This window comes from Halichoerus grypus, chromosome X (genome assembly GCF_964656455.1).
Source record: "Halichoerus grypus chromosome X, mHalGry1.hap1.1, whole genome shotgun sequence".
Taxonomy (NCBI): domain Eukaryota; kingdom Metazoa; phylum Chordata; class Mammalia; order Carnivora; family Phocidae; genus Halichoerus; species Halichoerus grypus.
Window position 1 is genome coordinate 106,479,395 of NC_135727.1, and position 26,648 is coordinate 106,506,042.

Here is a 26,648-nt window from a genome sequence, read left to right on the forward strand (position 1 = left end):
AATACATACTAAGAATTTTCCTTAGTTTTAATTTCTATTGCGAGAAATATCAATATAATCCACCTAAACGAAAGCTCTTTGGTATCCTCACTCCTTTTTAGGTATACAAAGGAGTGCTGACACCAAAACATCGGACAACTACTGCTTCGGACTATCATTTCTGAACACTGGAATAGCTGGACACTAGAATCACCTGAGAAACTTTTCAGATACACCGGTGCCTGGCCCCACCCCTAGATAAATTAAATCAGAAAAGAGTTGAAAACTATTGCCCTAGTCTTTTCCCAACTTGTCCAGATATAAAATTCATCTGAGACTGGTGTTAAATGCAGCAGTGCCAGGTCCCTTTCTAAATTTCATGAACCGTATCTCTGGGGGAAGTGGCTGGGAAATCTGCCTGTTTTGTAAGAACCTCAGTTGACGCTTTTTTTTTTTTTTTAGATTTATTTATTTATTTGAGAGAAAGAGCGTGTGCAAGCAGGATGACAGGCGGAGGGAGAGAGAGAGATTCTCAAGCAGACTCCCTGCTGAGCATGGAGCCCTAGGCGGACTCCATCTCCAGACCCTGAGATCATAACCTGAGCCCAAATCAAGAGTCAGATGCTTAACCAACTGAGCCACCCAGGTGCCCCATCTCAGATGACTTTAAAAATGAGACAACTTTGGAAAACATCCCACTGTTCTCTTCCCACCCTCCTCATTCTTAATGGCAGGCTAGCTAAGGCCCAAGTTGTTAACGAAGGCATTACTTGACTAAGTTCAACCTGCCAAGTTTGGAGTACACACCTTAAAACTTCCCCTGGGAAATTACCTTCTAATGTGAGGTGTTGCATGCAAAAATGACTTTAGAATTTAAAAGTATAAAGACAGAGTAGTTAATTATTTGACAAGGTACTATTCTTGTATGGAGGGACTTTTCTCCCAGGTCACTCCAGTTTCACCCAGTTCTGTGGGAAGTACTTCCTAATTTGGGTTGGGTGAGTGAATTCCGCACAGAGCGCTATCGCCTCAGCCCTAGTGTGTGGAGGGGGCCTGTGTCAGAGGACTGGCAAGAACCAGTTTTTCTTGATTTGATTGTCCTGTACCTGGGATAAAAGCTTTGTCAATACAACAATGTCATTTCCTCATGAATTTTAAGGAGGCAAACAGATCGAGAGAGGGGTTCAAATGGATTACCTTGGAGCGCAGACTGGAGAGTGGTTTATGGGAATTACTGTGGAGAAGTGAAACTTGCCTCAAGAGAACACGCCCTCAAATTCCTACTTTTTATCTTTGGGTAAAACAGGAAGAAGGCACTGACAGTATTGAATAGTAATTTCCTGTCTGCGCCACCAGACTTCATTCTTTTTCCTGGTCACAGAGACATAGAAATCACTCCACTCTGAGTGAGCGGAGGTAGAAATTGAGCCTTGGTAGTTTTCATGTGCTACATGACTAATGCCTGGCTCTCATAATAAATGTTCAGTAACAGTAGTGATCACCTGTCTAGAGCTCAATGCCAAAAAGATAAAAAATATTAATAATTCTATACAGAACATTTCTTTAACTTGTGTTCAACAAAGCTCACACTGCATATTGGCAAAAACCCCTAAGAAAAACTTAGTACTGCCAGAAAAGATAACCATAAGGCTGAAAACAGTATTTCCCTCTGGGGAGTGGCAATGAAGGGGCTAGGGGAGGAGACTTTTTTTTATAGCTCTCTACCATTACGTATTTTTAACCATGGGTAGCTAGTTTATAGACTTTTTTTTAAATGACACATTGACATTTTGAATTACATAATCATACAAGTGGAGCCCTTGAAGGGACCTTGGAGACTCCTTTCTCCCCCTCAACCCCAACCCTCTGCAAAGGTCCAACTTCCTCTTCACTATTATCTACAATTGGCCTTGGTTGGAATGCCGACAATTCTCTTCCATCAAGACATACCCATACTGTCTTTTGAATATGGGTTGGCCCTGTGATTTGCTTTGATCAATGGGATGTTAGCAACTGTGCCACAAGCAGAAGCTTAAAAACCACTGGTTCACTGGGGCCTGCGCTTTGGTGCCCTTCTCATTGTGCAGCTTGTTGAGAGACAAAAGCCCATTCATACTCGGTGCCCTAACCAACCACTAGACATGTTGGCAAGGCCACCTGGGGCTGCCATCTGATTCTCCTACTGACCAGACACTTCAACAACCCCAGCTGAGATCAGCCCAGCCTTGCCCAGACCCGAAGAAGCCTCGGACAGAACTGGGAACTAAATCAATGGTGGTTGTTTTAAGTCTCAAAGTTTTGGTATGGTTTGTTATGCAGCAATTGGTAACTGATACAGTCTTCAAATGATGAGTTCTCTGCTCTAATTACATAGGTTCATTCAATCTCCACCACAAACCACTGTTCATACACTCTTGTTCATACCCTTTCCCTAAATGTGCTGTCTTCAGTTTTTATCCAAGACGCATCTCTCTTCTTTGAAGATATTCTCAATTCCTCTACTTCTCCATGACCAAGAGCTTTCTTTTCTAAACTCTTGAAATATGCTTTCTGTTAAGTGTGCTAGTGCTAGATTTTGATTTCTATTGGCAACATTTCCATAGTTTAATACAAGGGAGATTAATGAGAGTTAATCCAAAGTAATTCTATAAAAATATGTTGAGTAATCTTTTCCCTTTCCAATTTTATTATTATTAAACTCAATATTCTATATTTCTGTGATCCTTGCACAACACTTAAAAACTGTTATCTTCTTATGTGTATGCCCAGTTTCTGCCATTATATTGTTTTTTTCTGCCTTCGTATTGTTCACTTCCAAAGGGTAGAAATGCTTCCCTCTCTCTCAAAGTGCTCTGTACAAGACCTTATATGTACCATACACACACTAGTGCTCTGGCTTTGGAGTCAGAAAAGCCCGAGTCCAAATCCCTGGCACCTACCAGCTGGGGGACCTTGGCAAAAGAATTAATTTCTCTGAAAGCCAACATTTGTTTATTTACTTGACAGAGTTATTTTGAGGATTAAAAGACATAATTTAAACTTTCTAGTTAGTATTGCACACATAATGGTCATGCTACAAATAAAAACTTTGGCTATAAATATAAGCCTCATGTTAAGATGCAGAATGCAGGTGCCTTAAAACCTGGCAACACAAAGTGTGGTCCGCTGCTGATGAACAGCATGGTCATGCCCTGCGAGACTGCTAGAAAGAGAGAAGGTCAGGCCCCACTCCAGACCTACTGAATGTGGATTTTGACAAGATTCCCAGGTGATTTGTATGCATGTTAAAATTTGAGAAGTATTTCCTTAAAAGACCTTAAAGTCAAGAGTTCTGTAAATTGATTTAACATGATATCTGGGCAATTAAGCACTCATATCAACTGGATTAGATGCTCATCTAATCTCATTTGGTGGGAATTTCTGATAATGAGCCCCCAAAAGAAAGCTTGGATCATCATCCACATCACAGTAGTTCCTCCCAGAGAGCTGATATAAAGGATTTCTTTTTTATCTAAACTTCAAAACCAATTAATTTATTTCTGCTAAATGTGAGTGCAGAGGAACTTATAGGTTTAAAACTTATCTTGAAACGTTTTTTGTTTTTTGGTGCTTTTTTTGTTAGCCTCAAACATCTTTCTTTTCATCTCCAGGAGTGAGAGAGCAAGGGAAAGACTTAAAAAGAAGAGAAATGACTCTGTTGTCGTAAATGGCACCTGTAAATAGAAGACAATGCTAGCTCTTAAATCCATGATCCGACATAGGCATTACTTCAAATTTTACCCTACAGGGACAAGAACCAAAGGAGGGTTGGCTGTGGCAGGTAGGAGACAGAGATGGAAAATTTCCACCCCAGAAGGCTCTCCACAAAGGGAGGAAATCTGGAGACTTCAGGGCTCAACAGCACTGTTTTCACTTCCCTGTTGCTTGTGAAATGATATTATTTGGACTGAAGTTCTAGTGTCTCCTCCATAGGCCTCACGTGCTCCTTTATAAACATGAGTCAGTACAATGGCATGATAAAAATAGAATCAAGGGGTGGGGGTGGGGATAAGAACAAGCATGCCAAAGAGAATGTCAATTTTTAAACATCTGGAACTTTCTCTGGGGTGCTAGAAATTTCTTAGTTTCAGTTGTGTAGTCCCCCTTGCTTCAGCTCTCTGCCCTTATTGCACAATCTGGTGGGATCAGAACTCACAAAGATGAGGCAGGTTTAACTTTTCTAGGCCGGCATCTAAGCGCTGTTCAGTCGGCTCTCATGAACGAACCTATGAACTTCTGACTGCTTGGGGACAGAAGCTCAAATTTTCATTAGAAGCCAGGGTGTAGGGAATTATTTAAACTGTTTGGAACCTTTGCCCTTTGCTCTGTCTCAGTCAGGCTGAGAGAGAAAATGCATTTGGATTTGAAGTTTTACTATGCTCATTCTCTGTATTATAGTTCAGATTATCCTAAAATGCAGAGACAAGGGTGCTCAAGAGAATGGAATCCTTAACTTCTCTCAAAACCCAATTTTTACCTATTGGTTTAACATATCTTTCCTTTTCTTCTAATTCAGTCCCTCAGGGAGGCACAAGTAGGAAGGGAAACTAACAGATTCAACTTTCTCCTTTCTTTTCTTTGATAGAAGTTTGAAAGGCAGACAAAAGGAAGGATAATGAGATACACTTGGGTTGAGGATTAAAACTGATGCATAAAAACTGAAATTCTCCACAGATTTGGCTGAGTCTTTGGCCTCTTGGTCTTAATAGAAATAAATGATTAAGAGGCTAAAGCAGAGTTCATGCAAATACTCATTTGTATGAGCTGCAAAGAAAAGGTAAACAAACATCAGTAAAATGGAAATTCTCAGTTGCTCAACTAAGGGAGAGAACAAGTTTTTCTCTTTAAGACCAATTTATGGTAGAGGAAGTGAAGCATTATCTTGACTTGAGGAGGAAGTGTCCCTGTGTCCCAAGACCTGAACATTAGATTGGGGGGAGAGGTAAGACGTGAATAGAGGAAAATATTAAAACTAGGGAAGAGGGGCACAGTTATGTAAAAATGGGTAAAAAGCAGCAAGAATTTGTAGCCAAACTATCGAATATTTCTGGGGTCACTTACTTCAGAGTAAATGAGAGGGATCTGAGTTTTGGTGTTAGCAACTTTTGGCTAGATTGTTAAGGCAGAAAACGTCAAGTAATATAGCAAAGACTAACAATTAGAAAGCAGGAGCTGAAATAGTTTATGGGGTTGCTAATTCCTTAAGCATTCGGGTACTTGTCTTGCTACCTTTCATTAATGCCAATTACTGGGTAATGGCCAATGAGATGAGTTATTCTCTATTCTACACACAGACTTAAAATGAAACCTATGGGATGAAATTCAATTTGCCCTTTTAATTTATATCACATTTTAATTTTGAGTCATTTTTCAACTGAAAGAATTCCGAAATGCTTCAGAAACTTTACAAATGCAATAATCATATTATTTGATGCCAAAATGAAAATCTCTCTGAAGTGGAAAATGGGAGTTATTCAAGAGCAAACAGTACACATTACAATCAATTATATCCTAAATAACAAAATCTCTAGTGCACAACAAACCATTACAACTTCATAGGAATTCAGAATGTTGTACTTAATAAAGCAATTATAATCTGTCATCCCGTCCTCAAGATAAGCAGTATTGCCCCAGAGCTTACGTTATGGATTTCTTTGGTAAGTTTGGTATAAATTAGACTTACTGAAGTATAAACCAAGAATTTTTAAATGTCATATTCATTTTACTCCACTGAATATGTAACATGTTCCGAAACTCTAACATGTTCATGTTAATTTTTAGGGAATATCAATTAAGATTAATCTTCTATGGAGGGAATGCATGAAAACTTTCTATATAAAACTCTAATTGTGTCTGCAGGAAAGAGTGATTCTAACAATGACTAAGATAAACTGTGAGAATGAATATGGGAAAACAGGATTGCTTTTAAAGATGCTACAAGTTATGCGTGGCTATGAAAAAAGCTTATTCTTCCACCATTATGTACTGTCGTGTGGGCACGAGGGCTTCTGTTTCGTTGGCTTTTCCTAGAGACACGGCTCAAACTGGGTTATGAACTACTCCGGTCTATTGAGTCGGGTTGGCGGGCACCGGTAATTAATCTTGTGTAGAGATTAGGGATGAAAGTGGAATTAGAGAGAATTTCACAGCACTTCAGTAATGCTATCAGGATAAGTACAGATGTAAATTTTGGGGCCAAAGATTAAAGATATGGCCTCATTTACGTGGAGCAGTCAGATAGCCACAACTGAGAATCTGGAGATCACAGGAGAGACACCTCGAGGACTGGAGATACATATTCACAGATGATCCAGAGAAGATAATGGCAGGTGTGCCAAGTGCTGAGTTCACCAAGAGAAGATACTGGGGGACGGAGGGGGTTGGGGAGGAGAAGCAAGAATTTCAGTTCTAGGAAATGGAACGTTGATAGGAAACCAATGAAAGTTCTTAGAAAGGAGAAAGTGGGGAGGTAGGAGAATGAGGAGCAGTGTGCAAGGACACAAAATCCACCGGGTGGTAGTAGGGAAACCTTCCTAAAGGAGGGGTTCTATCGATAAAGAACTGGACTCATACATTCTTACTGGAACATTCTATACTTTGAAAGACTGTGTAGCTGTTAAAAAAGGATATCAATCTACACATACGGACATTGAAAAATTCATACAAAAAAGGTACAGGACAAAATCGCCTATGTAGTATCCGATCACTGGTGTACAAAAAAGATGTATGTAATCTTCAGAATGATACACAAGAAAGTGACAATCCTAAGTGCTTCTGGGGAGGGCACCTGAGAGCTGAAGATCAGATGGAAAGAGAGCTTGAATTTTCACTGTATACCTTTTAGTACCATTTACACGTTTACCACGTACATGAACCTTTAAAAACAAACCATTAAAAAAGAAAAGTGATTTGTAGACAGGGTCAAAGTCTATAGCAACGTCACAGAGGATACAGACCGAGATAAAGGTCATTAGATTTGCTTAACGGGACTTGGTAACTTTGAGAAAGTAGGTTCAGGTCAGTCATTTGATACTGAGAGACAACATTGTATTGTACGTGGCTGGAGAACATAATTCAGGAAAACAAAGAATTTGTCTTGGAAGTGTTGAAGTTTCAGGGATTAAGCTTGTGAACTGATCAGGTGTGTGTATGTGCATACATACACATATCCACCTTTCTCTGGTTATGGGACAGGCAATAATAGATTTTACTGGTAACTGGCAATTGGCAAGTATGATGTGACAGAAAGACCAACGGTTGAGGAAATTGAGAGCGTGGAGGAAACCTATTGAGGACTAGGGGTGAGCTAAGTATGGATGAAAACATAATGGAAAGAGCTTGGAGGAACTTTCGACACCAGGAGAGGTAATTGAATAACAGGAAAAAACATCCTGTTAGAGGCACAGAAATCAAGGCAGTAACTCTTTACCTACCATCCAGCAGAAATGACAGAAAATCGTATTCTAAGATTTTAGTTACACAGGATATAATTCTGCTTTATTACAGCCAGGAAAGAGAAAGTAGTCTAAAGCCAATTTCATAAGCTCAGGTCTTATCAAATGAGAAATGGTAAGGCAGCCTGACACGATGCCAACTTAAAAAAAAAATTTTTTTTTAAAGTAGGCTCTACACCCAACGTGGGGCTTGAAACTCATGACCCCAAGATCAGGAGTTGTATGCTCTACCTACTGAGCCAGCCCGGCGCCCCAACAGAATGCTAACTTTTTGATGACAGAAAATATTTCCTGCAAAGAATGATTTCCATAAAATGCTTGACTTGAGACAAAAATCAATAGTCTGATACAAATTCTGCATATTCTATTTGAAACAATAAACATGCGTTAACGCAACCTAGAGCAGATAGAATCCCCCCAAAACGGTTATTGCGTGGTACTGCCGGGTGAGCTCTCTGGGAACCCATCAGAAAATGCTTCTGGAGGTAGGTGTGACCCATTCTAGAATATCCTCAGTATATCTGCTTGTGGTTGAACCTATACTCAAATAAAACAATAAACAAATAAAACAATATTTGGCCCTTAAGTTACGACAACCTCTTGCTCACAACTAAGTTCTTAATGGTCAGATTCAACACTAATTCGTATGATGGCTCACATGTGGGAACCTGCCTTTCCATCTTGGATCTAAGTAACATCCCATGAAATAATGCAGAAAATCCCCAGAGACGCTAACATACATAAAATGCCAGTACGCTTTTAAAGATAAAACTTTTTAAGGCAAGTTGTAAATCAAAGGTAAACAAAACACACCCATTAAGTGGACATATTCATAGTTTGGAAGGGGAGGTGGGTAGGGGGGATTGGCAACTGGGTGATGGGCATTAAGGAGGGTACTTGAAGTAATGAGCACTGGGTGTTATATTCAACTGATGAATCACTAAATTCTACCTCTGAAACTAATAATACACTATATGTTAATTAAATTGAATTTAAATAAAAAAATTTTAAAAAGGCAATTGCTTCTTTTTAGTTTCTTCGATCTCTCTACAGAAATAGTCTATGTATAAGCAAACATATATATATACACACACACACACATATTCTTTTAAATATACAAATTGGAGTATATGTTCTTGCTGAACAATGTTATCTTGGAGATCTTTTCCTATGATTTGATGCAAAGCCAATTACTCTAACAACTCTACACAGCTCTACATTTATTTAGCTCATATCCTATTTATGCACATTTTTTCCAGTTGTTTACTTACTTAATGCTGCAACAAACACCTTTTCACATTTTTTTTGCACAGGTATAAATATGTGACAGGTGAATTTATACATATAAAATTGTTGGGTCAGAGGGTATGAATATTTAAAATTTTGGAAAAAAAAAGTCAACAGATACTGGGAAATGGCCCTCTAGAAATGTCTACAATCTCACCACTAACATAGGAGAGTGCCTGTTTCTCCACAATTTTGCCCACTCAGGGTGTTACCACATTTTTTTTTTTTTTACCTTGGTTAATTTGAGAGAGCAAACAGTTTCCATTTGCATTTTTTAAATTTGTGAGTACAAATCTGAGAATACGTCTCAAAAATTATAGATCCCCGATGAAACTGAGAATTTTCTAAATGCTATCTGATGCTGGCTCCCTTTTGGTAAAGGGATCCCAGAGAATTTACTGTTAGAGGAGTAAACTTATGTTGATAGAGTTCTTATATAAAGTGTGGCAATCAACTCTTTTAACAAGAGACAGTTTCATAGATCGGTTTCATTTTGCACAAAAGGGGAAGAAACACCATTCTGTGGCTCGATGTGGGTTTGCCAGTTATTACCTCCCCCCTTCCTGGGACTTCCCACTGTTCTTGAGCACAAATCAGACTCGAGCAAACGCAAGTCTTTCCATGGGATCAGTTATAAGAAGAATGGCCAGGCCATGAGCAGCTTAGTTTCTTGGTCTTACCAGTGGAAGGCCTGCCAACATTTCTGAAGAAAGCCCTGGCTGGCTCATTCTTCTCTATATGGTTGACTGCTGTTTCTTCCGGACGAAAGGAGCAGATTGGTTAGTGAAGGTAAGACAAAGGAGGCAACAGGCCCTCTTAGTGCTACCCCTTCGGTCATCTCTCTTCTCACCTTTTTAGTCTGTTCTCATCAGAAGCCAGATGCAATTGTAACATCTCAGATGCTTTTCTAGCTGACCGAATCAGGGGTGAGCGGGAGTTGAAGCGAGCATTCCAGAGAGCGGGACGAGAAAGGGCAATTCAGTCAAACACTCCTTTCTCTGAGCTCCCCGTGCTCACCTTTTGGGCATTTCTGGGGGGATTTTTTTTGACCTAACAATTTGGACGGGTGGGATCCAGGACTAGTTGTGTGACTGATGCAGCCCTCGTGCATTAACTGCTGCACAGATTTAGCTTCTATGTTTTGAAAAGAAGGGCTTAAAAACCTGACCACAGTTTGGCAGGGACAGCACAATTCTAGAACTGAGTTACACTGATCGAGTTTTTGAGATGAGTACCATTACAGTAAGTTCCAACCGGCTTTGACTCTCAATTATTCATTCCAAGAGCTCGAGGTAAGTGTTTTCCTGTGTGGCAGGGCCGACTCAAAGCGAATGTGATCTCCCGCGCTGTTGCTTTTCAAATGGCCATCCGGCTGACCATGGGCAAGTCTACCTGTTGGTAGGAGAGACTGCATCCAGGTGGGCTTTTGTCTGAATTCTCTGTCGATCTGCTCAAACATCCCTTTTTTCTGTGCTTCAATGTAGACCTGACTTGGCCAGAATATTCAGGCTGATATTTTTGCATCGTTTCTTTTGTAGGGCAGTGCAGTAACAGTGTGTTTTGGAGCTTGAGAAGCTTCTCAGCAGAGTGGAGAGTATTTTCAATTCACATGAGAATGGTCATTTAGGGGAGGCACAAAGGTAGTGCACTAATCCTGTTATCTCACAGCACAGCTGTGTTTCAGTAGCTATTTCAAGTTACTGAAACATTCCTAATCACATGCCTAATGATTACTTCAGATATATAAGGTATTGTCCCTCTAAGCTCTTCACAAACATGACAGAATATAAATTTGCCTTCATTAACTCAACAGAGTTATTTTCCTCCCAGTTTTTGTTTTGCAAAGTTTCAAACCTATACTAAAATGGAAAGAATAGTACAATGAACACCCATATTTCCATCATGGAGGTTAATCGGCTGTAGCCTGTTGCCATATTGACTTTCTCACTATCTTGCTCTCTCCTCACACACACACATACACACAAACACAAATGTAGACACAGTTTCTTTGGTGACTTTAGGACACATGTCACCCCCAGATTCTTGAGCATTTATCTCCTAAGAAAAAGGGCAGTCTTCTACATATTTACAGTGCTAAGGAGATTTAACATCAGTATGTTACTATTATCTAATATATGATCCATATTTAAATTTCTCCAATTATCCACACGTTCTTCACGATTTGATTTTCTTAGTTTAGAACGTAATCGAGTATATTGCCCCGCATTTTGTTGATAGGACTACGATTAAATAAATGTTAATGGCAATGGAGGTAATTAGCAATATAATGAACAATGATTATCAACTGTAACACCAAAGAAATGTAACATCAGTCAATACTATTATGATCACTTTTTTTATTTCTCTATTCCTCTCATTTTATGTCAAATTCAAGAAAGTGATAAGCTTTAATTTTTTCGTTTGTGAGATGTCAAGACTAAATATGAAGAAAATCCAAACTATGACAAAAGTGTATTTACAAATTTTCTGCACCAAAATTTACAGTTTCCATAATAAGGAAACGGACATATCCAGATAGAGCCCTTGGAAGTTGCTGTTACCTTCGGTCTGAACTGAACAGAAAATTTACCTGCTGATGTTAATACGGAAAAGAGAGGCCTTTTGACTTATATTTTCTTAGCCATCAAATTAGACTTTCAGAAATCAAGAATCACTTCATGTTTGATAGAAGAGATAATCCCAAACTATTTCTTTTGTAATAAGACTTGATATATTGATGAGTGATACTTCAGAGCATCTGCTGACAGATGCCACCAAAGATGAAATAAGAGGAATATAAAGCAGGGTATATGGTGAAGGGAACGCTCGTTTCTAGCTCTAGAAAACATGCACTTTCAAAGACAATAGTAAGGAAACTGCAGAAGCTTTTTTTAGATGGGGGGATCCCTCCTAAAGAAACCTTGTTTTGGGTAAAGTTCTTGCATCACTCGCTAAAAAAACAAAACATGAAACATAGATTTACTTCTCATGATGAAAAAAAGTGTAATATAGATTTGGTTCCATAATAGATTATGAACAAAATAAAATTCAAGGTTTTCAGTGATAACCTTTTGGTAGTTTAGTCACAAGACCCAGAAATCGAGATCTTAATAAAAACAAAAACAAAAACAAAAACTGGAATTATGGGATGCAGGATTTAGATTAGAGGAAAAAAGTAGATGAAGAGATGAAATGGAGTATTTTGAGGATTGGGGGGTATTAAAAAATATCTCTGATAGGTCACCTACACATAGTCTTCACAAGACAGTGCTTTATCCTCGAATTTGAGGCAAGAATAAATCTGCTCATCTGATTGGCAAATTAAAAAATAAGATTGTGTTGAAGAATGTCAGTGGAAACAGTTAATTTCCCGTGTTGCTGGTGAGAGAATTGGCCCAAGCTCCTTGAAAGGCAGTTTGCAAGGGGTGTGAGGTAGTAATTCGCCTTCTCCAAATCTGGCCTAAGGAAATGCTCATGGACGTACGTACTGGGATGACACACAGTAAAAAAGCAAGAAAAATCTCAGTGTCCGCTTTGAGAAAGGATTTGCTAACCTAAGATGTGCCTGTAGACATATTATTTTGTGCCTGTTAAAAGGCAGATCTATTTAAGTGGATATGCTGACAAGAGGTGGGAACCAAACTGCACCCCAGCTAGCCAGGCCCAGGATCTCAGAAACATCAAACAGCATTTTCCTGCCTTTGTTTCCTAGGATGCCAGGAGCTGGCCCCATCCTGCCTCCTCCACGTGGCTCTGGAGGCCTCTTTGCACCCCTGTCTCAACCCAGCCCCTCAGACATATCACCCCCAATTTCCCCACTTCCTACCAATGCCCCCACTTTTTGCTTTCCTTTTGCTATTGCTAGTTACTCCTTCATTCAAAGGACTTTCCCAATGATTCATTTCACTGATTTCTTAAGTTTCAACTGATTTTGCTCAAATTCCATGCAATCCTGAAAAATATCTTAGGGGTAGGGACAGAATAAGCCAGACCTCTCATTTTGGGGCAAGGATGCTGAAGGGATGGCCAGGGGCTCGGAACTGTGGCTTGAGGAGATGTGAAGGGTGAAACAGGGGATGGATAGGGAAGCAGGGCTCTCAGGACAGAAATAAAAATGCACGAAGGCCTGGGACGGGCATGAGGTGTGGAGAACAGGGAGCAGTTGGGCACGGCTGGGGTCCCGAGTCTTGCGGGGAACAGGCAGAGAGGAGGTTGGGAAGACAGACAAAGACCATGGATCACGAGGGCCTCACGTGTATGGACTTGAACCCGGAGGTCACGGGGTGCTGTTGATAGTTCAACAGTGCATCTGTAATATTAAAGTACTCTGTGGTTTTAACATTAAGGGCGCGATGATGTCCGGCCATTGCCAGTGGGCGTGGTTATGGAAAATGTTCACATGGTAAGATTAAAAGGCCAGAGGGGGTGAATTATTTGAATACCTCAAAGACATACTGGCATTGATACAAAATTGGGACATGTGTGTAGCCCTCTGGGCCACTCCTCTGGGGTGGGCACTGGCTGTCTTCTTGGAGTTTTCTTTCTGTACTTGCCTGTACCTTCCTTCCTTTATTCCCAAGTGCTGTTGTTAGTAAACGGACTCAGGGTGGACCCCCTTCTCCTCGAAGGACTCACTGCTTGTCATGACTGTTTGATGTTAACTGCTCTCAACATGGCAGCAGTGGGATATATTTCACCAACAGACCACACGCTTTGGGGTTCATCCATTTGGACTTGAATCTTGCCTCCAGCACTTAGTTGCTTTGTGTCCTTGGGAAAGTCATGGGTCCAATATCAACCGTGGCTTTCTCGCTGGGAAAATCCAAATTACGGTAATAGCTAACATGCAGTGTTATTGAAAAGTGAGGCAGAATGCATGGCAAGCACCCGACACAACTACGATTATTATTATTATGCTCTATCCCACTACTGCAACTGCTTTGTGACCTAGGTCAAGGGGAGGCAAACAGCGGCTCATGAATCAAATTGGCCCTTTGCCTGGTTTTCTAAATGAAGTTTTATTGGAGCACAGCCACATGCATTTGTTTACATATGGTCTACGGCTGCTTTCCTGCTATGATGCAGACTAGCAGGGGCACACACTTAAAATACTAAATATACTTTTGATAAAAAAAAAATTTGCTGATCCCTAACTTAGGTTCTTCCAAATGTTCCCTGTTAGAGAGTTCTTAATGCATGCTTGTTTTGTTTGGCCATAAATGAAAAGTATTTCTATGTACAGAGTATAACAAGAGTTTTTGGAGAAACGATGTAAATGCTAGCGAAGAAGGGAGAATTTGTATTGCCATTTCTTCTGAAATCCCAGTCAATGATTTAACAGGGTTCTGCACTTTAGCACAGAGTTCTAAGGTGTGAATTTGGACCTAAGGTTAATTTTGGTATTCCCCTGTCTGGTAATGATTAATGTAGACTAAATTTGCCTGGAACATCTCATCTGCAAATGTCCTTGGATGTCTTTTCCTTCACACTTAGTTATGGGCAATTCTAAATATACCTATATATCTTCTCTGAAGATATTTTTTGAATTTTTGATTCAAAAATTTTTGAAACAAAAATTCAAGTGATAAACCATCTTGGAACAATTAAAATAATCCATTGGCTTACATTTCAGGGTCTCAGATGAAATTTACTCTAATGCATGTCTTAATATTTGTCTGAAGTATACCTTTTACAATATCTGTGAAGAGATTAAGGTCATAAGAATTTCACAAATAATCACTGAAATTTTTTAAAATGCTAACAATTAAAATCAACCCAAATAACATTATTTCTCTATTTTTAAATTTTAGGATGTCAGGATATGCAGCATTCTTTTCACTCTAATGGTACATTAAAGGGTTTTATGAATATTAAATGGGTTAATACATGTATAATTTTTGTTTATAAATTTCACCCAATATTCCTCGGCATAGCTTTAGAGCAAGCTTTCAAAAGCTGCTTTAGCATGCTCTCTGCTGCCCTCTGCTGCTAGTTTTCAGAAACTGCTTTCGATTCTGAGTAACGCCCGCTTAACACTCTTTATGCTTGCAAACTCACGCAGTATTAAAGTCTGAGGGGACTCAACCGATAATTTCATCCTACAGTCTTCATTTCCAGCTCAGAAGTTGAGTCTCTAAGGAGTTAAGCGACATGTGAGTGTGCGCTCCGTTTCCTGACTGCCCGTGTTTGAATGTTGGCTGGCTTTGGACATATTACTTAATTTTGACTTCTACGTAATGAGCAGAGTAATAGTACCTCCATCTTAAGAGTCTTTGTGGGGAATCCAGTGATCTAGTACGTAAAAAGCACTTAGGATAGGATGGGGGTTGTAGCTAGCACTGATGTGAGCTATTTTATTGACTTGTCATTAACAAGACTAAAATTCTGGTCTCCTGACGACTGGTTCAAGAATTTTTTTTTTTTTTTTTGCCTTAGTCCGAATATATGATGAAACTTTACCTTTGAATGTAGATTTTAAAAATATGAGTTGCCCAGTATATTTGAAGTTCTTGTCGTTTTTACAAAGCTATTGATGCTACCGCTCTGGCTGTGGCTCATTCCTCCTTGGACTATGCAAGGCTGGCTTCCCCTAGAAATTACTACAAGCTCCGCTAGCTCTCAGTATAAATTCCTGCCGCACACACCTGGAAGATGATTTCACTGTGGACTGTGAGCAGCCTCTCTAGTGGGCTCCCTGCCCGAATCTCCAATGCACAATTAGACACTTGCCCCCAGAAAGTTCATCTCGCATGAGACTCAAGAGAACTCAACTAAACCCGTTAGCTCCTTTTCCAGCCCTTTCTCCAGATCTCCCCATTTCGGTCAGTGCTGGTACCATTTCCCCAGCAGGTCCAGACTCGGTTATTTTTGGCTCCTCTCTCTCCTTCATTTCCATGTCCATGAGTCTTGGTCTCTCAAGTTCATTCCTTCTCTTCCTCTTCTGCTACCTCGCTCCCAGGTTCCTGTCCCAATCCCCTCCACTGGGAATGAATCCAGCCGCCTCCTCACTTGGGTCCTAACTCCAATCTCACCTTGCTGAAGTCGGTCTTGTACTTTACTGAGAGATGGCATCACGTCCTGTATCAGCTTGGTTACCTTCCAGAGCTTTGTATGGCCTTCAGGGTACCCTGGATGTCCTCAGCCTCACATGACCCAACTTACTTCCCCGAATGCTCCTCCCTCCGAGCAATCTTTTCCTTTAGCCATGAGCCTATCTCTTCCTAGAAATTAGGATATATTTTCTGCTTTTCCATCACCAGACTTACCACTTTCTGCTTTAGTGGCCTGCCTTGGGCCCCACACATCAGAATGGTAGGGTTCTCGTTCCACCAGAATCAAGTTACCAACAAAGCTCTCAGCTGATGACAAATAGTGCAAATGGCCTATTATTCCAAGCCAAATCCTAGACCCTCTTCCATCATTTTTTTGAAGGAGTGGAGATGATCTCAGAGTGCTCATAAACGTTATTCACATAAAATGAGAGAAGACTCCATTAGGGCCAATTATTTGGTGCAAAAAGAAGCAGGACACACAGTGGGAGATTTGGGATAGGGCTAAATGGCAACAAGGGCTAATAAAGAAGGATTGTGAAATTTTAGTAAAAGCCTTAGGTGACCATGACTTTGAGAAATAACACTTGTATCCCACCCAGACTGGTGTCTGTTACTGACGACAGGAGAATGACAACACAAGTCTCTTTACTTCTGTTGACTTCCCCTCTCTCTGCAAGAATTCTTCCTTTTTCTCATGCCTGTTCAAATCCTTCTTGTTCTTTAGGGCCAAATAAGAGTTTACTTTTTACACAGTGATTTTTCTGTCTCTTCTTCACCCTTAGAATATGTTCTATCTTTGGGGCGCCTCGGTGGCTCAGTTGGTTAAGCACCTGACTCTTGATTTCATTTCAGGTCATGATATCAGGGTCGTGAGATCGAGCCCCAGGTCCAGCTCTGCACTGGGCATGGAGCCTGCTTAAGATTCTCTCTCTCTCCCTCTGCTCCTCTCTCCCCTACCCTCCCTATGCTTCCCCACCCTGTTTGCACGCTCTTTCTCGCTCGCTCTCTCTCAAAAAAAATGTTATATCTTTAACCACAAACTCAGCTGTATATGAAGGGCCAGCCTCTTTTTTTTCTCCCTCTTAGTTACTTTAAAAATAGTTATATTTCGTTTTTATTTTAATTAAGAAGTGAATCTAAGTTCTACATGAACATAATTTGGGTCAAATGATCCTAAGAGGTTTGTTAGGCAAAACAGCAGTCCCTGCCCCTCTTTTTCAAAAGCAACTACTTTTATCTCCTTTTTATTAATTATTTAGTATTTACCTCCAACTTTTCTATTTTTCACTTTGGGGCCTTATTTATTGCCTTGTCACCAACCAGATAATAATTTTTTTATTCCCCTCCCCAGGCGTCTACCAAGTACCTACACCAAGCACATGCTAAGTCAGTGTTCCTTTGTCTACCCTGGCTGGCCGCCCAGTCTGGACACAGAGGCAAATGCCTAAGACAATTGTTATTGCTATTACATTACTCTACGTGATAAAGTACTGTCCTTGTCTCCTGACTTCGTCATCCTGTGACTATATCTCACATTTGGTTAGATTAATTTTCACCGTTTTATATAGTGTTGTGACGATCGAAAACTATGTCCAGTTGGGGAGGGTATGTGCTATGGTGAGCGCTGTGAATTGCATAAGACTGATGAATCACAGACCTGTACCCCTGAAATAATACATCATGTGTTAATAAAAAAAAAAAATAGAAAACTATGTCCAACTCGACCATGTAGTAAACCACACTTTTTTTTTTTTGTGCACAACTTTTTCTAAATTATGAGCTGGAGTTTATAATTGCCTAGATCTGTGGAGCGTGATATGGTAGCCAAATGCGGCAATTTAAATGAAAGGAAATGGTCTGTCACACCAGCCACGTTTCACGCCCTCACTAGTCCTACGTGGCTCTCGGCTATCATATTGGACAGCACAGATATTTCACATTTCCATCACCAGAGAAATCTGTATTAGATGGCACTTTCATCACCTCAGAGACAACCTAAGAAACCACACTATTAAAACAAAAATAGCTTTAAAAAACTTCCTTGAACCACTCACATAGGGATTCTAGACTTCCCCAAATAGTAATGGAAAAAAAAAATTAAAAGGAAGTGTCATATAATCTTGGTTTCAAAATAGCTAAAGACAAAGTGTCTCAGATTAGGGTCCCATAGATCATTACCAAATAGCTCAAAGTTTATGCCCTTGGTTCACTAGCTTTTGGTAACCCCTCTCCAACACTCCTTGAAAGGAGTACAGAGATGAATTAATCAGACGTTACTCTAGAATTATTGCGATGACAGTGAATGACAGTGATCATCTGGTAGACTTTAAATTGCAATTATAATTGCCTGTCTTGAGTATTTGAAAGTTTTAGGTTATCACCTTCACTATCTTCTAAGCCTGTGCTGCCCAATAGAGTGCCATGTGGTGTTTTAAATTAATTTAAATAAAATTAAAATTCCGTTTCATTAGCTACATTTCAAGGGCCTGCTACCCACATGTGGTTACCACTGAACATTCTGGACAGCACAGACAGAGATCATTGCATCATTTCAGAAAGTTCTGTTGGACAGCACTGGTTGAAATTTTTCATTTGCTTCGCTTTTCCTAATTCACCCCCAAGTCCATAGTCAATTACATAAATCTTACTTCATGGTGCTCAGACTTCTGAAGTGGTCTTCAATTTCATCTTCGTCTCCAGAAGGCTTCTGATCTGTTCCAACCAGCCAAGTTGCCTTTTGAGCCTCTAATACTTACTCCTTTCTATAGAGCCCATCTTCCACTTACTTCCTGAGAAAGGTGCCTGGGAGATGAACTATTTGAGACTTGTGACTTAAAAAATATCTCTATTTTATCCTCATACTTGATTGATGATTTGGTCATTAAATTCCAGGTTGAATATAAATTTCATTCAAAAATTTTTAAACATCATTACATAATCTTCTTGCTTCTCATGTTGCTTTGGAGAAGTCTAAACATTCTGGTTCTCATATTCTTTTTTCTCTCTGAAAATGTATGATGTTTTCTCTTTGTCCCAAGTGTTCTTTTTACAGTAACAAGGGGGGACATATTAAAAAAAGTGGGCATTTACCCAGTATTCTGGAAACATGTCCTTCAGTTTTGGGAAATACTCTGTTTAAATTTCTCCCCTATATTCTCTGTCTTCTTTCTGAGCCTTCTATTGCTCAGATAATGAATCTCCTGGACTGGTTTTCTAATTTTATCTTTACTATTTTTCATCCTGTATTTTTGTTCTACTTTCAAAATGGGATTTTTGCCTCAACTTTACTTTTCAGTCTTTCTACTGAGCTTTAAAATTCACTAACATTTTTAATTTCTAAGGACTTGAGAATGGTTTTTTTTTTATAGCATCTTAGTTTTAATTGAAGTTTCATCAACTCTGTCCCCTGGAGAATATTGACAGTAGCTCATGTCCCCCCCCCCCCCCGAATTGGCTCTTGGAGTTTTCCATGGTTCTTATTAAAAGTCAGTTTTCTCATCTCCAAAGACATTAATCCTTGGTCTCCCGCTTTCTGGCTTCTGAAATGTTACTGCACTTGTCTCTTCTCCTGTTCTCACTTTTCTTATGAATATTAACATTTTAAATTAATCAGGATTTCTTCAGTCACTTCAGGGCTCCTTCCTCCTTGAGTGCTCCCCTCAATTCCAGCTATAGGGTCAGTTGTGCATATGGGGGGGGACGGGTTTGGTGGTCAACGTGTCATCATATTGGCATCCATGGAAACTTATTCACCCGGTCCCTGGGAAATCGTCTATAGATACGTCTGCAATCTTCCCACCCCCAACCTAGGTCTTCTCCAGGTTTGGAGGCTCTGGGTGTGTGAGCCGACTTGATGAGGCAGCCTCAGGCCTGTCCACCTAAGCAATCCATGTGGCTGGCTCTCCTTCTCCCACACCAGGCTGAGCAGGAGAGCATTTCCTTTGACTTCCTGCTTCCTCGGATTTTATGTGGGAGGTAGGGCACAGACCTCTCTTCTTGGCTTCTCAAACCTAGCTGGAGTCCTAGCACTTCCATCCACGGGGACTTCTATCCAGGAGTCTCTTGTTGATGTGTAAATACTATGCCCTAGATCCTTTAGGGCTCTGGATTCTCAAGTTTAAAAGCTCAAGTTACGTTTTCTCAAAAGCCCTTTTTCTAAAACGGAAATCTGCCAAGAGTTCTAGAAGCCCATTTAGGAACTCAGAAGTAAAGAGCCTCATTTTTGTTCCGGTTTTTTGGATGGTATTCTGAGACCTTGAAGGCCGAAGTCCCTAGCTGCAGCCTGGGTGGGGCGGCGCAGGTGAGTCGTGAACTCTGTTGGACCTGTATGATAACGTCCTTTGCTGTGTCAACGATCTGCTTTTCACGAATGTAAGAGCTGTCTTTTCATATTGATGTTCAGTTTGAGGGAAGAACTACACTTAGAAAGTTTTCTCAGGAAACATTTTCATTATCCTAAGTGTGTCCGGCATACAAGAATCACCTCACAGATTTGTTGAAAACCTTTAATTTTGTGTCTTTATGGTATGTAACAGTGAGTAGAAAATAGTAAATACTTAAATAATTGATAAATTTACTGCATCTATCTCCAAATAGCTCTAAAAGAGAAAATCAACACTGAAAAATTACTCTTACACAATTAAAACAATTATACTATTTTTTTCTGTTTATAATATTACCTTTATACAATTAAAAATTCACTTGGGAAGTAACTGAATTTAGATGCTGAACTGTAAAAATAGGACCCTTCTATTTAGATAAAATTATTTCCTAATTTGATTTTTCTTTTTTTTTTTGAACACTGGGTTTTTTTTTTAAGATGTTATTTGTGATAGAGAGAGAGAGACAGAGAGAGGGAGCGAGCACAAGCAGGGGGAACAGCAGGGAGAGGGAGAAGCAGACTCCCCTGCTGAGCAGGGAGCCTGATGCGGGGCTCCATCCCAGGACCCCGGGATCATGACCTGAGCCAAAGGCAGATGCTTAACTGACTGAGCCACCCAGGCGTCCCCTCATTTGACTTTCCAATTTCGGACTTAAGTTAATAGATGTGTTTGAAAAGCCTGGCCCTCAAAGCCAAAGAGGAACAGGTGCCCGTTTCCAGCCTGTTCTAGCCCCTCCAGATTCCACGGACACCCGCTGAGGGGGAGGAGGGGAGGCCGGTGGTGCCAAAGCCCCGGATCAGGAAAGCTCCCTGCTAGCTAGGGCAGAGGGAAAGCCATCTGCTGGGCACAGACACATTTCTAGGATGTTGTACAGTGAGAAGCGGGCCGGACAGAGCCAGGAAAGCCTCCCCGGCTGCAGAGGAAGGGAGGCTCCGTGGGCCTTCGTGGTGGGTTGGTAGTGAATTCTTTATCCTCCCTGCCATTGTTGATTATTTAATTCAAGCTCTTCACAACAATCTTTTGAGTCCCTCCAAAATGCAAACACTTGTGCCAGTCCCCAGGGATAAATGCAACGATGAGTAAGACACAGTTCTTACGTTCAGCAGAATTTGCCGTAAGTTCCTGCGATGTTTTTTCCACCCCCATAACCCACTAGTTACTTCCCCAATTTCCAGCTTCTCAGTCATTCCCCATTTTCTCTGGGGCAGAGAGCAAACACTGCTGCCTAACACCCAATTCACGTCTCTTCCAGCCCCTTCTACTTATGTTCGGCATCTTGGTACACGGTGAATAAGCCAAGCCACTATATTCTCTTTTAACTCTGTATGGCTGAAACTCCCACTCAGTCTTCAGTTTAGCTGAAATGTCACCGTCCCTAGGATACATCCTGTGACTTCTCTGCCTTTGCCCCAGGCTGTGTTAGGGGCTCTTCTGTGCTTCCTTAGTGTCCATCACTCTTCGAATCTTCAGTGATGTAATATTGGAATTGTCTGCACCCAATTTTTCTCCCATAGTAGAACCTTCTTGCAAGACACAACTCTGTTCTCTTTTTCTCTCTACCATAGGCCATAGTCCTGGTACACAGCATGCACATCGTTATTAATGGCTTGGTAGATGAATGAAATCACCTGCTTTGTTGTCCTCTATTTTTTAAAAAAATTAAATGAGGGAGAGAGAGAGAGAGAAAAGAGCGTGGGTCAGAGGGAGAAGCAGACTCCCCACTGAGCAGAGAGCCCAACACGGGGCTCGATCCCAGGACCCTGGGATCATGACCTGAGCCGAAGGCAGAGGCTTAACCATCTGAGCCACCCGGGTGCCCCCCTTTATTTTGGCTATCACCAACTGCTCATTTTTACAATTCCAATCTTCATTTCCCCCATTGTTACTTATCAACTCTCTTTCCAGAATGCTGTCAGAAGGGTATCTCAGTGGACTTGCCTACCAGAAGGACATCCACTGGAGCTGTTCATCTTATAATGAGCAGGTGGCTGAGGAGAAGGAAGAAGAGACAAAATCTGTTACTCATTCCTACTGCTCGGTGGATGAAACCCAAGTCCGAAGTCTGTATGTGAGCTGCAAATCCTCGGACAAATTTATTTCTTCAGTGCATTCCAGAGAGAGCCAACACCGTAGAAATCCGAGAGCCACAATGCTGCAGACGAACCCCAACCCTGTGTTTGAAAGTCCCAACGTGGCTGCGGTCGAAATATGTAGAGACTCCAGCCGAGAGACCTACTTGGTCCCACCTTCCTGCCAAAGTATTTGCAAGAATTACAATGACTTACATATTGCAGGGGACCAGGTGATGGCTATTAATTCAGTGACAACAGATTTCCCCCCTCAGAGCAGTTTTGAATACGGCCCTTTGCTGAAATCATCTGAGATTCCTTTGCCCATGGAGGATTCCATTTCCCCTCAACCCAGCTACTTTCCCCAAAAACCTATCCAGCGGTATTCATCCTACTGGAGAATAACCAGCATCAAAGAGAAAAGCAGCCTGCAAATGCAGAAGCCTGTGTCTAATGCAGTGCTGAATGAATACCTGGAGCAGAAGGTGGCCGAGTTATATCAGCAGTACATTATGGACACGGAGTTTCACGACAGTTCTCCCACCCAGATCCTGGCATCTGAACTCATCATGACGAGTGTGGATCAAATTAGTCTCCAAGTGTCTAGAGAGAAGAATCTGGAGACCTCCAAAGCCAAGGACATAGTCATTAACTGTCTACTACAGCTGGTATCAAGTGAAATCAGCACACCTAGTCTCCATATTTCTCAGTATAGCAACGTCAATCCATAGAGAGGATGCCTCTCAACTACTCCAAGCTAGAGCAACACTTTCTTCATTGATTCCGAGAATGTGCAGGAGTTGGGTGTGAAGCGCAGTCCAAAGCTAGAGAAGTAAAGGTTGGATGGAGGTCAGGTGTGAATTCAGAGGAAATCTTAACCATTACGTGTGACGAAGGCGTGTGGAAAGAGGAGCCATGAAATTAGTCTTTGTGGTTGTTGTACAGCAACGAAGCAAAAATAAAACCGACCCAAAAAGAAAAGGTACGATTTAAAGGAGTACAGAAGTTTAAAAAGAAGCCAAGCCAAACAAGAACATACACCATGGGAAAACAAAAAGCCAAAGGTTTCAGGGTCAAGAGTTAATGTTTGTTAAGCAAATAAATTCCTCCAAGTTGTTTCTTCTTGAGAAGAACGGACTATAGAAGGGTGCTATGTTTGGGTAGAAAGACCGGTTTCCAACAGTTGTGAAATTCTATTTCTATTTCTTTTCTCTATTCTTTATCAGATCATTTAAAATCTATATATTCTTTATAAACATTCAAAGAGTAGCAAATTGCAATTGTGGTTTTTTTTTTTTTTAATGATTACTTAGCTATGGCCACTCTAACCTTCTAGTTCTGTTTACTAGTGAAGTTTTCTAAATGTGAAGTATCACATCGTGAATTTTTCTTTTTAAGATCTTATTTTTAAGTCCTCTCTCCACCCAACTTGGGGCTTGAACTTACAACCCTGAGACCAAGAGTCACATGCTCCACCAACTGAGCCAGTCAGGTACCCCTCACATTGTGAATATTAAAATAATTCCTTTTATTTTGCTATATATGATTTTCTTGGTGGTACTAAGCTTCTAAAGAAGTTATGAATGTTAATTCCCCCCCCCCCATCATTTTTTTCCTCCACTTTCTCTTGACCCTTCTGGAGCCAGGAAGGGGTCTTCTGCATCCTCCAAACAAGGTTACAAGCTCTAGGGGACCATCATAGCAAATTCTGTCAACTCATGCCCTAGAATGGTAGCTTCATGAGCACCTCACTGCTCTACCCCATTCTTCTCGCTTAAGGGACGGCAAAACATGGCTCACTGGCCTTATCTAGTCTGCTGCCTATTTTTTTTAAATTATGATATAATTGACATAACATTACATTAGTTTCAGGCGTATACCATGAGTTAATGTATCAATTGCAAAATGATCACCATAAATCTAGTTACACCCTTTCTGAACCCCCATGAGCTCAGAATTTCTTCTATCATTTAAAAATGGAAAAACCGGGGCACCTGGGTGGCTCAGTCATTAAGCGTCTGCCTTCGGCTCAGATCATGATCCCAGGGTCCTGGGATCGAGCCCCGCATCGGGCTCCCTGTTCCACAGGAAGCCTGCTTCTCCCTCTCCCACTCCCCCTGCTTGTGCTCCCTCTCTCGCTGTGTCTCTCTCTGTCAAATAAATAAAATCTTTAAAAAAAATAAAAATGGAAAAACCATCAAAAAGTATTTGACAGGTGGACTTAAGATACTCAAATTCAGTGTCCATAAAATCAGGCTTTACTGTAATTCAGCCACACCCATTCATTTATGTATTGTCAATGGCTGCTTTCACACTCGAATGGCAGAGTTGGATAAATACGACAGAGAAAGTATGGCCCACAGGAGTCTGAAACACTATCTGTCCTCTTACGGACAAAGTTTGCCAACCATGCTCCCCAGTAGGGCCTTGCCCATACAATGGTTGCTGGACTTAATTGAGCTTCCTTGGGAAGGTGACGGAGATGAAGCCTGAGGAGGTAGCTTCCTGGGGAGTGAGGAAACAGAAAAGGTTTCCACAGAGGTCTCAGGCCATCTCAGGAAGCTCTGGAGCTGGGATGGCCCTTCAAAATGGATCCAAATTGAAATTAGAGGGTTGGCTGTGGTTCTCCATCTTGGCCAGAAGGGGGCATAACTTGAGTTGAGGCAGTTCAGTTCAGGCAACATTCTCCAAGTGGGAAGTAGTTGCTGGGGGAAGGAGAGCCTCATACGGAAGCAGTGATCCGGATGGAGCAAAACAGCATCTTCTACATTTGTCACTATTTTTATAAATTAATGTTTTACAACATATAATCTTGAGTAGGGAAACCTGGTTTTGAAATGATTATTCAGATATTTTATTCAGTTTTAAATTTACGGAAGTAATAGCTGCCCTTCATTAATTGCTTGGTATGTGTCTGGCACCATGTTAAGTATTTTGCACGAATTATCTTACAGAATCCTCACCACCTATGAGGGCAAATGCCTATTATCCCTTTTTTCAGAGATGAGCCCACTGGGCTCGGGGAAGTTAAGTAACTTGTGGTAGGGCTAACAGTGGGTGGTGTACTTGGATTTGAATCCAGTTCTATTGAAATTCAAAGTCCTGGTCCTTAAGTGCTACCACCTGCTCTCCTGTTGACCACCATGTTTTTTCTCATTAAAGACTGGTTTTCCTCTCCAAAGGAAAAGAACTCAATCCCTTCACCATCACGCTATATCATTTTTATCTTCATTGTTTCGCTTGATTATATTTGCACATCTTCATCCCCTCCCAAGAACATAAGCTTTGATTTACTCATTTGTTTCTCCAGGTCTCAAACACTATTTACACATAGTAAGCACCCAATTAATGTAGGTCAAATGGATACATCTGGTGGTCGAAGTGAGAAACCGTCAGTATGAAAACCAACTACTTCTGACTAGAATCAAGTGCTATTGGGAGTTCCTCCTCAAGGAGAAAAATAACTGAATAAATGAGCTTAATTTCTTCTAACATGTTAGTATAATAAAGTACATTATGAAATATCATGGATATTTTTCTTTTTGCTTATTTACTGAGAAATAACTCGTTACAAAAGAGACTGGTTTATCTTTTCCAGTGAGCCTTATTTTGATGCTATTTTGGGGGGGGGTGGAACACAGTGCATTAAACACAGGTAGGGAAGACACGTGTGTGCACACACACACACAGGGGAGTAGGCCCTGTTCTCTGCCAGCTTACTAGATTGTTGGGGAGACCTAGCAAATAACTAGGTGACAAGTGACAAAGCCCCTTATTAGGCAGCAAGTTGGCAAAGTGGCACAAACAGAAACACAATTATCAATGATTGCAACTCAAGTGTGATATGGGCTAAAAGTAGATGGGTTAGGAGGTGGTGGACAGTGGGGGAGCCCAGCGCAGATGCCAAAGGGAAGTGATGGTTTAGATGACTCTTGAAGAGCAAGATAGGATCTGGGTAGACGGATGGGAGAGGTGTTTCATGCGAAAGCGTCAGTGCGTTTCATGCCACGGGGAGCTCCGAGTCCACAGCTACAATGGAAGCTGCATGAATGCACCAACGGCAGGATGCTAGTTTGCTATGGCTCATGTAACGAATGGCCACAGAATTAGTAGCTTAAAATAAAACAAACCTATTATCTTAGGGTTATGGAGGTCAAAAGTTCAAAATGATTCCCACTGGGCTAAAATCGACGTGTTGGTAAGGCTGAGTTCCTTCTGGAGGTTACAGGGGAAGAAATGGTTTGCTTACCCTTTACAGCTTCTAGAAGCTAGCCACACGCCGGGGCTCCTGGCTGCACAACAAAGCGACCATGACCATCAATGGGACTTGGCCTGCCCTGCCCCTCCCGCTTCCCTTTTATAAGGACCCTTAGGACTCCATCGGGC

At 41.0% G+C, this 26,648-nt stretch overlaps 1 protein-coding gene across 4 annotated transcripts in view; it reads left to right on the forward strand.

The window, feature by feature from the left end:
• Positions 1-9,297: 9,297 nt before the first annotated feature.
• TASL (TLR adaptor interacting with endolysosomal SLC15A4) overlaps positions 9,298-26,648 on the forward strand; it is a 42,159-nt gene continuing 24,808 nt past the window's right edge. For 2 of the 4 annotated variants that reach the window (XR_013444782.1, XR_013444783.1), the window contains exon 1: positions 9,298-9,548. Coding sequence is in view for 2 of the 4 variants with exons in the window: in XM_036095940.2 (XP_035951833.1) it covers positions 22,100-22,993 (894 nt within the window). In the remaining 2 variants the exon portion in view is untranslated. Of the gene's footprint in view, positions 9,549-9,956; positions 10,178-22,098; positions 25,790-26,648 lie in introns of those variants that run through there. The other 2 variants (XM_036095940.2, XM_036095948.2) reach the window with 2 other exon arrangements.